Below are 16,662 nucleotides of genomic sequence, written 5' to 3'. Positions count from 1 at the left end.
TTTGCATTAAGCAAGGATAATTGTCCACTCCCATGTTGATAAGAGTATTAAATACTTGACAAATCTCCCTTTAAGGTACATTTTGAACAGATAAAAAATGTGCAATTAATTTCTGATTAATCACGATTAACTATGAACAATCATGCGATTAATCACAATTACATATTTTAATCGATTGACAGCCCTAGTTTTAATAAATAAACTACAGTAGAAGTACAGGGAATGCCATAACAGTGTGTCGTATTAGTCACTTTACATCCCAATGGTAAAGTTACACTGCGTGTAAACGTCCTCACCAAAAGGAACATTCAAACCATGTGGGTATGCAAGCCCCATTTCTTACTTTCTGGTACGATAACATGACTGGTTGGGTCTCAGAGAAACACTGTGGCTGCCTGCTCAGCGAGCCCAGTGGGTGGAGTGTGGCCAATGCTGCTGAAAGTAGCAGCATCTGCCACAGAGACGTGCAGTAGCACCAGCCACAGGCATGTTAACTGTAGCCCGTGACCCGTAAATGTAAGACCATTGTCCACTGCCACAGTACTAACTGAAATGTTCTGTCTCTGCTTCTGTGTGTCTCTTTCAGTCTGTGTAATTACAGCTTCACCCTCCACAGTAATTAGGGACTATTTCAACAAAGATGTGGAATGTCTCCATCTATTTTTCCTTTCTCTTCATCTCCTTCTTGCTTCCACCCCCACAATAAAGCATTAAGGCTTTCTATAAAGCAAAGGAAAACTCTTATGTTAGTGCTTTTGTGACAGATAAGTAATATTTTGGACGATCGCCACGTTAGGGTGACCTTACAGATGTTTTTTGCTATTCTGTTGATTGCTTGGACCTTGTGGTGCACGACAATTTTTTTGTGGGAACGGACAATAGCGTTTTTATCAAGGTGACTTCAAATCAACCTTTTCTGTCAGCGATGGCTAAGAAGCTTCTTTTTGCAGTCAATAATACAGTGTAGCCTCGGATTCAGCGCTGAGCATCTCCAGTCTCCGTCCTTGGGAAAAAAAAAAAAGCAGTGATGAGTAAAAGAAAAGAGAGAACGTCTCTAAACCATCCGCCCCCAGACGTGCAGAGAAGGTGGGCGTGTGGAGCAATAGTCCTCTCTCTCTGCATCGCAGTCAAAGGCACAGGGAACAAATCTGCTGTTCCATAGGCAATGAATGTTATGATATCTCCTGCAGTGTATAATGCAATCTTTTTCAAGGCCCCGAGCAGCGGCAGGCATAAACTTGTTGAAACACCATATTCTGGAGGAAGATGTTCAGGAGCTGAAGTCATTTGAAACTCCATTAAATGGCATATTATAAGGCAAGTGGTGCCTGATGTGATAGAGTGCTAGTAAATAAAGTGATGGATGGCGTCATCACTAACCACACAGCACTGTATATACACAGCAGACAGGGTTTACGCCGGACCCCGTATGAAGCGTCAATTACGACAGGTTCAACATATCCATCTTTATCTCCGTCTGAAACATAAAATCCATCACTTTTCCCTCCCTCTCACTCGCCTTCACAAACTGCAAGTCTTTTTAGCACAATGATATGACAGAAACACATAAGAATAATGGCACGTTGTTGCTAAGAGACCACCTGTTCAGATCTCCCACATGAGATTGTGGTGAAACTGTTAGTCCTCTTATCATTATCAGAATATCATTCATTCGAGTGTAGCGAATGTCACGACAATATTTTAACTGAGAGAGGATTATATAATCTTTTAGGGCAGAAAAAAACTGCATTTTTAGATCAGGCGATTTTTTGTATCAGTCAGCCTACTGAAGCAGACACAATGAAGCTAACCAGAGAGCGTTGAGTAACGCCAAAACAACTATTTTGCCCTCCTCATAACAGCCATTTGAGAAAATGGCGGCCACTGTTTTCCAGGCTGTGTGTTGACGATTAGGGAGTGGCGCTGCATGGGAAAATGAGTGTTGTCCTGAGGGCTGGTTAGAGTCGAGACACACCCTTCTATTCCCTTACCTGTCAGGGTGTGTTCAAAAACCTGCACCACACAAAACGTCCTGTGACAAAGACTCTGAATAAATACAAGTAAAAGTTCTACCGCGCTGAAGGGCGTGATCAACCGCCTTGTTACCATGCAACCTAAAACCTGGCGATTAAAAGGTTTCATTATTGGCTGATTTAACACAGTTCTTCTTCAGCCACATTAATCTGTTTGTTCACTTCAGTGTGTCCCCCCCCCCCCTCCTCAAAGCCAGGTCGGCGCTCAGACTTCATCCACCGGCATGCTAAGAGGCTTGACCCCCGGGGCGCCACCTCTCTCTTCAAACACCCGGCGACAGGGCCAGCTGGTGGAGATGACTGTGGCACACGCACAAACACGGAAGCACCGAGTGTCAGTCTTAAGTATCCGTCTCACCCTGTCAGCATGGGGATGACTACATGCCAATCGCAGTGTCTGGAACTGCCTGTCTTATCTGAGGGAGGAGAATTGAAGTGAGTCACGGAGGATCACGCTGGGATTGCTGGGTTTTACCGGGGTTGACTCCCCCGTTGATTAAGATAAAGTCATCCCAGAAAGCTAAGGAGTGCCTCTGGCCTTTACCAAAGGAACAACGCTCGTCGTGTGAGATGCTGAATCTCCAGTCTCGCCCTCGCTGCACTTACACTCCCAGCCCTGTTAAACACACACGCTCAACTGGGCTAACATGAGTCACAGCGGTGCAGTTACCCCCCATCTCCTCCTCCTGCGATTACTCAGTATCTGCCCAGCTGCTGGGCTGCAATGACTTCGCAGCCGCCGTATGTTTTTAGATCTCCTCTTCCTCGGGAGAGGTCTGCTTGCATACATAGCAGACAAAAAACGTCTACGGAGGCTTTCACATGTGTATCGTGGAGAGAAATGGGGGCAGGGTTACAGCAGGGAGCGAGTGTTGTGGAAGTCCCGTTGTTTTCCTCCAAAGTTAGTGTTATGTGTTAGGAGCTTGACAGTCTCCATGTTTAATCATCAGTGCAAACAATCAGCATTATAAAACAGTAAAAAGCTACAGAAAGTCACACTGTGGATATAACATTAGGGGAGACATCAAAATTGAGTCTCACTCTGTACTATGTTAAGAAATATTCAGTCCTTCCGTCTGTGCTACTAACGACCGGCTGAACTCTGGTACAGTTTTTAGATTTTGGATACATTTTGCATCTTTTCAACAACTTGCATAAGTTCTTGGAAAGAGAGATAACTGGTTGCTCTGTGTATTCAAGGCAAAATGTGTCAGGTGCTCTTGGAAAACAGGAAAAAAATCAGGATAGACAGGAAGGCAATCCAGGCACTCCCAAACACTAAAACAAGTGGCAACGAGGAAGCAAATGTATTAAAAAGCTTTTATTATAGTGGCTAAGTCATTTAAAAATTCAACATGTTCGACCACTGTAGGTCTCCTAGTTTGTTTGTTTTAAATACTATTTTTAGGGCTTTTTGGCCTTTATTTGATAGTACAGTGGATAAGGGAAAAGGGAAGAGAGAGAGCGGGGTCGACATGCAGCAAAGAGCCGCAGGTTGGATTCAAACCCGGGCCGCTGCGTTAAGGGGAGCTCAGGTCTCCTAGTTTTTAACACAGGCTGTAAAACAAACATGGGAGACTATACAGAGAGAAGAAAAATATATACATTTTACTTATTTACAGAAAGCATGTAAAGTCTATATCCTTGTTAGGACCGAGTACTTTAACGCATCCAATCGATGGATCCAAAACACTTGCATAAGTCATTTTCTTTCTTTACTTATGCAACAAACCTCGCAGCTCCACCATTCCCTCAATGTGGCTGACAAGCCCATGACATTAAAGTCTGCACTCCAACCTATAACAACAACCAATAGCAGCAGATTGCAGTGACAAAACACACCGATTACCGTCTATTCCTATAATAAAACAGCATCATTTTAAAAGAAGTGTGGTTTTGAGGGTAGAAACACCTAATAACATACTGTGACAGATCAACTTTTCATCACTGGGAGTCAAATTGAATCCATCTCTTTAAATATTTAAGCGAACTAAAGAAACCCACTTTTACACTGCAGGGCTGGTGAAGAAAGCAGGATGAATGCCAAGTAAGCAGTGTGACTATAGATGACTCTCTCTGTGACCTCCTAGCTTTTGCCACGAGGTCAGATCCCCGGTGTGGAAGAAGGACTCCGTCTCTCCACTCCACCGCCAATCAGCGTCCCCGGCTGTCAGGACTCTGACTCGGTGCTTTCAGCCCCACTGCTGGGCTTGTGCTTGAATGAGCCTCTACGAAGGGATCTGTCTCTTCCCCCCAGCTAAGGGTTCGGGATCCAAACACCTACAGTGTGTCTGTGTTGATTAACCCACATTAGTAGGTGTAAATACTTGGACAAACCCCGACAGAGCATGGCGTACAATTCACAATGAGAAAGGATACACTGTAGGTTGTGTGACAAATTCAGGACAGAAATAGCCACCTGAAACATTTGCTTCCCTTGTTGGCTCTAAAAGAAGCTGCAGTCAAGTCAGTGCTCTCTGCTCATCTGACCTCCTTTCTGATAGATGTCTATTCCCTGTAGGAGCATGAGCAGCTACCCTCTGTTAGGGGAACTACAGCTGGCTTAGGGCGCTGGGGCGAGTGACATTTAAGGGTTATTGTGTGTAAATAATAATGCCTGGGAATACATTGAAAGAGATCTCCTCCAGTATCAGTGAGCTCGAATCAAAACAGGAACCTGAGATGGTCACAAGATACTGAGGTGTCATCACATGAAGTTTTGTTAAAGGGTAATTTGGGTGTTCTTCCAACCTATTTTCCCATGTGTTTGTGTCTAATCTTTGTGACTAATAGGGCCAACAACTTTTGAAACTGGTCCAGTATTGACGGAAAGAGACTGCAGCTGCTCACGAGGTGTAGTGTAATCCTATTGGGGCAAGCTGGCACTGTCATTTCCATCCACTAAAAGTGCTTGTTTTTGCCATGACAGGCTCTGATTGTTTTTATAAGTGTCTGACGTTATGGAGAGTCTCGCTCAAGGAGAAGTCTTGTTCTGAAATCTGGCAAGGTGACGCGTTGCTGGAAGACAACGGTGGAAATGTGAGTGCCAGCCGGGCAGAGTTTGTTGAGTTGCAGTACATGTTACATGTTGCCGCACTGATTTCAAATTGCAATATACGATTGGATATCCTGTTGAATGTGGGGAACCCCGAGGACAGCCGATGACGCAGTCACATGGGAAAAGACGATAGCCAATTGGGAACCAAGCTGACTGAAGCAGAAGGACAACCACCGCTGTCATGGCGGCCGCGGCTAATGCATGAGCTAATGCAAAACGCAAAGCATAGAGTAGTAGTAAGATGGACCTCAAAAATAGAGGACTGAGCCTGTCAGTGGCAAAAACAAGCACTTTTACTGGATGTAATTTTACATTGATGCTGCTCACTGGCACTCACAGCTCGTTTCGTTGCTGCCGGTTACAGCTTTCTCCCTCAATACTGGACCAATTTCAGAAATTGTTGTCCCCGTTTATCACTTTGACACAAAAACATGGGAAAATAGGGTCCAGGTTGGAAAATACCAAAGTTATCCTCTAACATTCCTTCAGTAGGTGCCTGCAACTCTGTCTGAAACATGGCAAAGATAATGGGAGCGCTCCTTTTCCGGCGAGAAGTGATGATGAGCGGCGAGGGAGGAGCATAGCTCATAAATGGAGGGGAAAACATTTGCCGGCGGGAAGAGGCGTCACTTTAAACAAAGCAATGGATCTGTCAGAGCGATCAATGTTTATTATGTCTTTAATTGTTGACGAGATAACGACGCCACAGAGACAAAATGATACTCTGCTGTATGTTACCGACTTCATTCATTCATTTAAAATTGCATTGTTGCAAGTTTTTACCCTGTTTGTATCAGCCATGTGCTCGAGGTAGGCTTACATGCTGCTTTTGCCGCTTGATTTGGAGTGGGGCATTTGGCATATGCGCCGTCTGACACGCCTTTAAAATGGTGTGCAGACTCCGCCTACTCTGCATACGCCAGCGTGGTAATGGTTGCGGATCCCTGTGAACAAACGTCTGGACTAAGTTTGAATGAATTTCATAGCAATTATTGCTGAAATGATTTGACAATTAATGGATTAGTTGTTCCACAAACAGTTAATCAGCAACCATTTTCATACTCAAAGTCTTGCATCAAGCATTGTTAGTTAATACATGACAAATCCCCACATTAACCCCACATTAGTTGGTTCGTTTTACATCATGTTGAATGCTTTAGTTTTGGACAAAACAAGCAATTTGTATTTTGGGATCTGACAAATTATGATGGACTATTTTTTTTTTATGTTTTATGCTATTTCATAGATAAAATGATCAAATAACCCTTAAATGCTCCCCTGATGCAAATCCATACTATTCTTTTTTTTTTTTAACTGAGAATATTTTCCCAGCACTGAAGCTGGAAAGTTCACACAGGTTCTTTTTAGGCAGAACAGGTTTGAATGTTGAAACCCCTGTGGGGCAAATGTTTACTTGTTGCAACAGATAAGCCCAACCTTCTCTGCCCGTCAAACCACTCACTTCAGGAATGCAATGTCCCCATTTCAGCAGGAAAACTAGGCTATAGTAACCCACTGGTATCTCAGGAAAAAGCCTACACTACTATACAATAGGCCTACATGTAGGAAAAGACTGATTTTGTAAGAAGCTGAGAGGTGTTGCGTTTATTCTCAGAGCTGGTGTCGAGTATGTGGAGGTGGAAGACTAATCAAAAAAAAAAAAAATCACCCAACTGAGCTGCTGCGCCTCTCCCTAAAGAGATTACCGAAGGGAGAAAAAAACACACGGCTCTGAATGCGTCTTAGCCAGTCAATAATAAGTCCGATTAAAGGTGGAACTGCACTGACAGCTGCATTCATTATGCACCTCCAAACTTTATTCATTAGTTGAACCTTACCTTATAGACATTTTCCGTCATACGGTGAACCTCGTCGGTGCGAGACATCGTGAAATCTTCAGCCAGGACCATAAACGGTTTGTTTTCCTTCAAATGTGTATCCGCGTAAAAAATGGGAGGATAAAATAATAAAACGAAGTGTGGATCAAATAATAAGGCGAAGAAACGCGCCCCGTGGAGAGAGAGAGAGATGATCCAGCGCTCCAGAAACAAACCACTCCAACTAAACGCACCTTCTCTCTGCACAGCTGACAGCGCGATGCTGCCTTCACGGACTCATCCACAGCGTGGGCTTTTTCTATAATTCTCAGACGCGTCAGTAGAAGCGTTCAGAAATAAAGTCAGAAATACAGTAAAAAAAAAAAAAAAAAGGACACTAACATTTTACATATGTCATATAATATATCATAATTTTTTATATTTTATATATTTTATAATATATCTTTTTTTTATTTTTATTGTGTTATAAAGTGATTACAAAACAAGTGAAGACATGTGCAGGGACATATATAAAAAAGACCAAAATATATTATACAGAGAAAGACAAATAACAAAGTACAAAAAAAAACCTGAAACAACACAAGGGGATAAAAGCAGGTTGGAGAATGTGTGTGTGTGTGTGTGTGTGTGTGTGTGTGTGTGTGTGTGTGTGTGATGTGGATAATGGGTGTGTGTTTGGCATTGAATGAGGCTAGATGGTCATATATGACATATATATCTTCCCTTAAACACATACATATATATCATATATCATAATACTTAAAAACACACGGTACACCAGTGATAGGATGGACAGGATATATTCAAGAATGTAGGCTATTTGATTGCTAAATATGACAAAAACTAGGCTAAATTACTGTGGCCTATTTTTTTTTTTTGTAAACAATATTTATTATTTTTCAATAATAAATACAAGTGACAAGGACAAACAATATTCCCCCTCTCCTTACTACTTCTACTTCTCCCTTCCAATAACACAATAACAAAAAATGACACTAACAATAACACATTTAGGGATGCACCGATAACAATACTGGATATATTCAATTGAATTCTCTGTTTATATACTATATATATTATATACTGGAATTTGTATTGCTGTTTCAGTTTTGATCAATTTGTTGCTGCATTAACAAGGTTTTCACTTGAAATGTAATGTTGCTGTTGTATTATTTATTATTTTAATAATAAATTACAATTCAGTAAATGTATATCTATGTATTTATTTGTTAGGAAAGCAATGTTTAAGTCAAGCCTGATGTTGCCTTATGTATAAAAGAATGATCCCAGTCACTTCCACACAGTGAGGCTTAAAGCTTATTCATTTAACACTGGTATCGGATCGGTACTCGATATCGGTTGGTACCCAAAGCCCAGGTATCGCTATCGGTATCGGTATTGGGACTGAAAAAGTTGGATCGGTGCACCCCTAAACATATTACGAACAAAAGACGAATGGGTGACATAAATTCATGCAGAAAGGTAAAAAAATAATAAAAGGTTTCCAGATTTCTACAAACACATTTTCTGTTTCTTAATGTTTAAGTTATCCTCACTAATACACTGTGGCCTAAAGTTAAAAAAGGTGATAATAAAGTCTAGCATGATGTAATAATTATAATTATATGTCCGTATATTCCATGTTGACATGACTACAGAATGTTTGTTCACTTCGCTCAAACCCTAAATCCAGTAATTCCTACAACAATTGAATGCAGCACCACCTTATCAAGGAGCACATTTGGTGCACACACCCCATATTTCTCTACCAATTGAGCTCCACCATTCCTGTACTATAATATACAGAGGCAAGTTTGTTTCTCTACAAATAACATTCAATATGTAAATACAGTTCTTACCCCGGAAAAAGTATATTTATATATTTGCCTATTTATATTGACACTTCTAGTGTGTGTAACGATGAGCTTAAAAGACACAGTTCTCTATGTTTGCATCCATCTAAGACAATTAGCCTGTAGACAAACAAGGTGATTAAGTATCGGAGGAGAGGCCCTGTCATTTTGTCTTCAGAGTAAAGGAGCAAATAAAACCTGTTTGTTTCTCCCTCGTGCATCATTTGGACAGAGAATGGCTGCTCTAAATGAAACCAGTCCAGACAAAAAGACAGATTTACAGGATGCATCCTGCCCCCGAGTGTACCATGTCCAGAGCAGCGAGGTGCATTTTGTTGTTTACTGCCCGTTAAAGCCTTTGTGCACACTGCTGCTATCATCTGAGCAACCTGTGAACTTTCTCCAGTTTCCGTTTACAAAAGAACTTTTTATGTACAATTGCATGGCGTAAGTCTGTATAAGAGAGTCATACTCTTAACTGTTTTCAGTAACACCATGGGTGATGTTTTTCTCACAGTGGATAATTTGCGTTAGTTTCATTGTACATGCCAATTAGCGTCTAAGTGCCCACCTAGTGTAGGACTGTAAATACTATACTGGCTTTCTTGTCTAAACATCCCCCACATATCAGCAACATGAGCTTTGTACTTTCTGTCAATAGCCACACACACACCGTGCTGGTGGGATGTGAATGAACACACCTGTTTTGTTGAGTCAAGAAAACAAACTAGCAAGGAGTGCCCCCTTCTGGAGAAAACATGATACACCCGAGCTGGAAATATGAACAAAATACTCTGATGTTAAGTGACAATATAGCCAAAGATCCTTACTTGTTTTGATACCATTAAAAAGGAGAAAAAGTTTATGAAAGAAAAGCCAATAGAATATGTTGTTGCCACAGCTCAATTTAATATGGAAAACAACTAATGTGTAAAACATCTAAAAATGAGAAATTGAACATTTCACTGCCTGTATGATACCTCAGAGTGCAGACACAGTGCTGATCCTGTAAAATGTGTGAATGTGCACCGATGTCTGCAGGTCCCGCCTTCACCTGCTAACACTTAAAGATGAAATACTGAAATTAACACAGCGCCCTTCAGTGCAAAGACAGCCTACTCCCGACCACAGATGTTTTAGGCTGCCAACATTTCTCTGTCAGGCCTGTTCTTCGCTTCTCTCCTCTCTAAAAAAGAAAGTCAAAGAAAAAGCAAATATGATCAGTCTGTCATGAATTACTATACAAGTATATATATATGAAGTGTGAAGGAATGCTTTGTGAGGTGAAATAAGAAAAACACCCGTACCTGGTTCAGCTTTAGCTGCCTCTGGGACCTCTGGTACCTCTGGTATTGGCTCAGTGGGGACCTCTGGAAGTGCTACGTCTTCTCCCTGTTTCAGTAGAGGGGACAGGGTAACAATAGAAGTTACACTGATCAACTAGAAAAGCACAGAAATATTTATTTGTCAAGCTGAAAATGTGTTTTTTTAGTTCCTAAGAAGTTGACATTATGGCGATCCAAGCTTCAGGATTCAGAATGTGATCATACCGAGACGCGTCGCTACAGGCACGGCTGCTTCAAAAACGCCCCTTGGCAAAGGGCGTTTGGCAAAATAGGTAATGCACCTGTGAAGCGGGGCTGCGATCAAATGTGATTAATGGAAAAATGTGGTCTCTCTCTCTCAAAGACAGTAGTCTACATGAAATTACCACGACATGAGATATGAATTCCCCCTTCCCTCCCACAGTCCAAAAGCTAGCTAGCCCTACTGGCATCAAAACAGGAAATAAGTGGTAAAGTAGTTAAGTCCGCCTCTTGCTTGATTTGATTAGCTACCTGGGCCAAGTGTGACATTAACGAGCCTGGCTCTGAAAAGTTGAGACTATTTTAACCTTTGTGTGTTTAAAAACGTCTAAAAAAAACGCGGCGCCAGAGAGGAACGCACTGTAGGCGCGTTGCACCATAGGAAAACAATGGTTTTGCTGGCGATGCGTTTCTAGTGACGTGTCTCGGTGATCAGCCCCATAGGATGTATTTTCTATTTTAAATCACATGTATAAGTAAAGACAAGTTATTTAAGCCGAACTTGTCAGGTGGCACGTTCAAAACATTTGTAGATAAACTGCTAAAAGGAATATTACATTGCTTGCTGCCTTTTTGTCAAATTGAGAAGACTTGGAAGTAAAATCTGTGTCTGTGTTCAAGTGTGAAACATAATAATTTGTGCAGTTTGATAGGCTTGAGAGTGTGTGTCATTTGGAATAATAACTAGATCACAAAAGAGGAAAAATCTGCTGAGGTTTTAATTATTAGGAATCAACCGAATTCATATCCACAATGATTATACAGCCTGTTATTACATACAAATAATGATATTGTGGCTTCTAACGTTGCCAGACTCACTCCTCTCCTCGAGAGACAGATGTTGTTCAAATCTGATCAAAATACCAACATGCAGTTTGGGTATGAAATCTGCACTTGACTCAACTCTGAATCACAGATTTAACAACAGCACTGCTCCAGTGGAAACACTACAGTAAGTAGCAGCTGAAGCCTGTAGTTACACCAGGCCTCAGTGTGTGTGTGTGTCACGATAAATGTGAAGTGGGGTGTTACAGGGAAAGATCATGCACACGTTCTCTGTGTTAAAGGGCAGGTCCATCTGCGTTCTGTGCTGTCTTTTTCAAATGGAAACGCCCACTCAGCTGGTGCAAAAAGCAGTACCGTAGGTTACCAAAGTATGCTAATCGAAGCTAATTAATAAGGTTATGAATAATGTGAACGCTAGCACTGGCTGAGTCAAAGTAAGCTTGTTTGGAAATAACTAAAAGGGTTGGTTTGGATTAAATTAATTGGTAAAATTACTGCTTTTGTGAATGTAGTCTGGTGGCTTTGATGAGAGCGATATAACTGCTTCAGTTCCCTTTACCTCGCTATCAGACAGCCCATTCTGGCGGGGTACTGAAGCCCTTATATACAGTATATCGCTGTCTTCAAAGCCACCAGACCAAACTCCATTCATAAAAACAGTCATTTTACCACGCAGAACATGGGAGTTGCTGGTCTACCGCTGCATCGATCGGTTGGTTTGTTTGTAACGTGGCGTCAACAGCAGTACGTTGCTTAACATCTGTGCCGGTACTCCTGTCTGCTTCTCCAAACTGAGAGCATGCCAACCGCCATCTAAGTTACTGTATGTGACGTTAATACACTGACTATAAGGCTGTGTATATACTGTACATGTAGCAGCGTCATCATGCGGAAACCTACATAAGGTCACACGGGAAAAAGGGAAAATAACTAATAAATTAAAAAATTAAAAAAACTAAAAATAATGGACCCACCCATGTTCAAAGGTTAAACATGCAGCGCAGCACCCACCTGAGTGATAGCTTCAAGCTCTGCTAAAACAGCGTCCTCGTCCTCCTGCGTCAGGGCTCCAGCCAGCATTTCATCAATTTGCTGCAGGAGCAAAAACAATGTGTTAGCTGACAGCTGACAGCTCAGGGATTGTGCTGACTAATCATAAACATGGACAGTTATCCATGTAATGTCTAGGAAAGGTCTGATTTCAGCACTCTGCATCCTCTAAACATAGGGTATATTGTAATATGAAGAAATAATTAAAGTAGTTGCTTGTCAGTTATAATGTAATTTTAGTTTATATGATAGCTTATACCTAATATAAACATATACTATACTGGTTTTAGTAGAAAAATCAATGTAAAGGTGTGTTTGACTGACATCAAGCAGACATTTACCCTTTGATATTCAATTGCTTCCTGGGTCTCATCCAGGATTCTCTCCACATCTTCAATTGACATGATCTGTCACAAACAAGAAAAGGAAGCTCATATTACAGAAGAAAACTGATTGTTTTGGATGAAAAGTGATTTCCACATATTCCGGCTGGCTTGTTGTGAATTTCCTGAGCGAGATCTGCACACTGTATCCAAGGATGTGCAGCAGTCACACCGCTGTAGTCAAGGCTTTGCCTCTTAATCCCTTAATCTTCAAACAATGTGCACCAGCTATGCCAACACACAAACCACAAGCTTTCTCCGCTGCTCAGTCCTCACCCAAGGATCACATTAAATAAAGTATGTTTATCAGTGGAAACTTTGACATTGTTGAAGTGTACACTGACGTATCTAAAGCTTAAGGGGGTATTCTTATCACATGGATGTGAAAAGCATATTTCTAAACACTGGAAAAGAAACATGAAAGCATATTTACCTCGTGCATACTCTTCAGACAATCGTTGCCAACCTTGAGCCCCTCGATGACTTTCATCTCAATTTGCATGAACTCGATATCTTGAACCTGTTCACAAATATTAGCATGTAAAAACATTAAATTGCAAAATTCCAAACAAACACTGCATTATAGATGATCAAAAATAGTATGCATTGACTACCTAGTGGCTCATTATGTTACATATGGCGTTTCAACACCAATACACCCTAACTACATTGAATTTGAGACAGCCATATACTATAAAAAAACAAGTTCATTACTCATAATGACAGCACCGATCATTCTCTACACATTTTTGACGCTCAGGTTTAGTTTGGATTTTGCAGGAAATCAGTAAGCAGAAAATGAGTGAGCAGATTTTGGAAGATTTTACTTTTTATCTTAATATTTATATCACGTTGAACCCTTCTCCTTGTAAGTATAAAACTGAAACACTCATGAGCGGTGGCTCAACCCGTTACCATCCCCAGATCATCAAATACAGAGGCTTTGTCACAGCCATTGGCGTTTGACACCACCACCGCACAAGGCACCCCTTAGTGCCGTTATGAAACGCATTAACTACGATGTAAACCCATCCGCGGCGACAGTAAATGCTCCGAGAAAGTGCTACAAGAGTGTGGTCACGTAGCTTAAGGAGCAAAAAGACACAAGCCGGGCGGGCAGGAGGGGAGGCGGATTGGTCCAACAAACACAAGGCTTTCATGTCCCTTGCGTCACGTTACATTTTCACTTTACAATCAGCTGATCGTTCGTGTCCCGTGTTCACAACATTCAGTGTCATTTTCACTCTACAAACGTAGAAGTTTTAAGCCCAACCATGTAATTCTTAAACCTAACTATAGTGGTTTTGGTGAATAGTCCTAAAGTGGCGCCAAGGGGGCGGTATGTGACGAGTTGGACTGAGAAGGGTGTTGGTTGGTTTGGTGACTTAAAACGTGATGACATCAAACAGTGTAATCTCACAAAACTTACCATGCGCTCTAGGTTTGAAATCTGATTTTCAGTCTTGTCTAGTAGCTGGTCCTGATACCGTTTTTTCTTAAGAAGCAGCAGTGCTTTTCTGCAACAACAAATAAAAAGGAGAAACATAATACAGCAAAAAGTATAAAGTAAGTATTTTTTTAAGGTGCGTAGCATTGCATACAGATGATGCTATTGTGCTCGTGGAGGGGTCTGCAACTTTAATTACATTACAAGTAGGATACAACAAATAAATAAAAGTACAGTATTTTCTGTCAGTAGAGGTTTTTAAAGCTGCACTTTGGTCAACCATAGTGGTGTCTGCTGTGACTACATAGATATTGTTTCAGATCTGAACTGAAAAGAGTAGTATGTTATTTGTTTTTATGCTTACTCTTTCCTGCCATCTTTTAGCAACTGCTTTGCCAGAAGTCGCTCTTTGTCCAGTTGTAGGGTGATTCTCTTTTTGTACTGCTTCAGTTTATCTCTCTGCTGCTTCAGTTGCTGAGCAAAAAAAACAAAACACACAAAGTCAAACATATTCTTAACAAACACTACACAGTAATCGGGAAGGCCAGCTCTGTCTTGGGATGCCCCCTCGACACAGTGGAGGTGGTGGGAGAGAGAAGAATGATGGCTAAGCTGTCATCCATGATGGAGAATGACTCCCACCCCATGCAGGACACCATCTCAGCACTGGAGAGCTCCTTCAGCGACAGGCTGCTCCACCCGAAGTGTGTGAAGGAGCTCTATCTATCGCAGGTCCTTCCTTCCTGCAGCTGTCAGACTCCACAACCAGCACTGCTCCCAGTAGACCACTTACACTTACACACCAAATACTGACAATAACTGCACTATACTGTATAATGACTGTGCAATATCATTAGTACTACTCAGGTGTAATTCATACTGTGTAATATTTCCAGGTGGAATTTCATTTCATTCTCACTGTACAATACCATTTTCCATTTGTGCAATTTTTTTTAATAGTCTGTTTATTGTCAATACTGTATATACTGCTCCTATTTTTATACTTCCTTCTATTTAAATGGTTCATATTTTGTTACACTTTGTTTAGCTCTTTTCGTTTTTACTGTGTTAGCTGATGCATCTTGTTTTTTGCAAATGTCCCACTGCAAACTAAACTAAAAACGTTAGAATCACCACATATCCGTTAATGTGTCAAAGCAGTTAAGTTTCACCAAAGTAATAATGCATTACATGACTGTTTTGTAGGCTAACTTTCTGCATTGCAATGCACAGGGAGCTCTGTTACACTTCATCACAACACACAGACACAAATGTACAACATTTGCAAGCTGCGGCTCTTTAGCTCCTCTCCAGTGGCTCCCTGTGGATTTATAGAAATGGAAATGAATAACTGTTTTTTGTTTACATTTTCATGTTTTATTTATCATTGTTGTAGGTCTATGGTACGACGGGGTATTAGGGCCACATTGAGGGAAAAATAAATAAATCTGAGATCTCGAGAATAAAGTCATAATATAACGAGAAAAAAGTCAAAAGTTCATGTGAAAAAAAGTTGTAATATTATGAGAATAAAGTCATAAGTTTAAGAGAAAAAAGTTGTAATACGAGAATAAAGTCACAAGTTTATGAGAAAAAAAGTTGTAATATTATGAGAATAAAGTCAGTATTATAAAGTAGTAATTTTACGAGTTATTTTCTTTTTTTTTCTAGTAAAGTTATGACTTTATTCTAGTAATATTACAATTTTTTTTCTTGTAAAGTTATGACTTTATTCTCGTAATATTACAATTTTTTTTCTTGTAAAGTTATGACTTTATTCTCGTAATATTACAACTTTTTTTTCTTGTAAAGTTATGACTTTATTCTAGTAATATTACAATTTTTTTTCTTGTAAAGTTATGACTTTATTCTCGTAATATTACAGTTTTTTTCTCGTAATATTCTGACTTTATTCTGTAAATCTCAGATGTTTTTTCTCCTCAATGTGGCCCTAACACTCCGTCGCACATTGTCACTTCAGCCCTCACTGCATTAGACTTATATATTATATACTTAGACTATAAACTGCGTTACCTTCATCACAATGATCAAATGTTTTGCATCCCCAGACAGATTTTTTTTTGCCTAAAATGTCTCTTTTGATAGTAAAGGTTGTTGAGCTATCTAGTCCCAACAAATTACTTCTGTCTAACGCTAGATTACAGTAAAATGCATCATCTGTGTTGCCTTGCAGCCAGAGCTCTCTGCAGCCCTGTGCAGCCCTGTGCAGCTCTGTGCAGCTCTCTGCAGCTCTGTGCAGCCCTGTGCAGCTCTCTGCAGCTCTGTGCAGCTCTGTGCAGCTCTGAGCAGCTCTGTGCAGCCCTGTGCAGCTCTCTATCAGAGCCAGTAGCCTTAATGTGTTGATGTTAACAGGACTAATCTGCTAACAGCTAGCTTCTAGCTCACCAGGATGGCTTTGTCTTGTTCCGTTACACGCGAAGGTCGACTCTTTCTCCCAAAAACGTTTCCCATTATTTAGCCACATCCCCTCCACATCCTCCTTCGTCAACAGGCAAAGTATTACTTATTACCGAACATTTTGCCATGATAATAGAGACAGCCCTGTAATGGCTTTAGCAGCAGGCTAACCGACTACCACCATGTCCACAGTGTAGCTACGGCGAGCGA

At 40.8% G+C, this 16,662-nt stretch overlaps 2 protein-coding genes across 8 annotated transcripts in view; both read right to left on the bottom strand.

The window, feature by feature from the left end:
• Positions 1-7,178, bottom strand: part of baiap2a (BAR/IMD domain containing adaptor protein 2a) — a 68,060-nt gene extending 60,882 nt beyond the window's left edge. For 6 of the 7 annotated variants that reach the window (XM_037793404.1, XM_037793400.1, XM_037793403.1 and 3 more), the window contains exon 1: positions 6,930-7,177. In XM_037793404.1, coding sequence (XP_037649332.1) covers positions 6,930-7,001 — 72 coding nt within the window. In that variant the 5' untranslated portion in view covers positions 7,002-7,177. Of the gene's footprint in view, positions 1-6,929 lie in introns of all 7 variants that reach the window. The other variant, XM_037793398.1, reaches the window with a different exon arrangement.
• Positions 7,179-9,667: 2,489 nt separating this feature from the next.
• LOC119501052 (charged multivesicular body protein 6-like) lies at positions 9,668-16,662 on the bottom strand. Its single transcript, XM_037791134.1, has 8 exons — positions 16,441-16,662; positions 14,399-14,508; positions 14,017-14,104; positions 13,021-13,107; positions 12,546-12,611; positions 12,166-12,246; positions 10,090-10,174; positions 9,668-9,968 (listed from the first exon to the last, which is right to left on the bottom strand). The coding sequence occupies exons 1-8, from the start codon at positions 16,504-16,506 to the stop codon at positions 9,919-9,921; spliced, it is 633 nt and encodes a 210-aa protein (XP_037647062.1). The 5' UTR covers positions 16,507-16,662; the 3' UTR covers positions 9,668-9,918.

This window comes from Sebastes umbrosus, chromosome 14, assembly GCF_015220745.1.
Source record: "Sebastes umbrosus isolate fSebUmb1 chromosome 14, fSebUmb1.pri, whole genome shotgun sequence".
Classification (NCBI taxonomy): Eukaryota; Metazoa; Chordata; class Actinopteri; order Perciformes; family Sebastidae; genus Sebastes; species Sebastes umbrosus.
The sequence above is the reverse complement of the archived record's forward strand: the minus strand, read 5'-3'. Positions and strand labels throughout refer to the sequence as shown.

Coding starts and splice junctions, on each gene's coding strand:
- LOC119501052 (XM_037791134.1), bottom strand. CDS start 16,506: ATGGGAAACGTTTTTGGGAGAAAGAGTCGACCTTCGCGTGTAACGGAA. Junction 12,247..12,545: donor AAGCAATTGAATATCAAAGG/GTAAATGTCTGC, acceptor TTGCTCCTGCAG/CAAATTGATGAAATGCTGGC. Junction 9,969..10,089: donor GGCAGCTAAAGCTGAACCAG/GTACGGGTGTTT, acceptor TTTCTTTTTTAG/AGAGGAGAGAAGCGAAGAAC.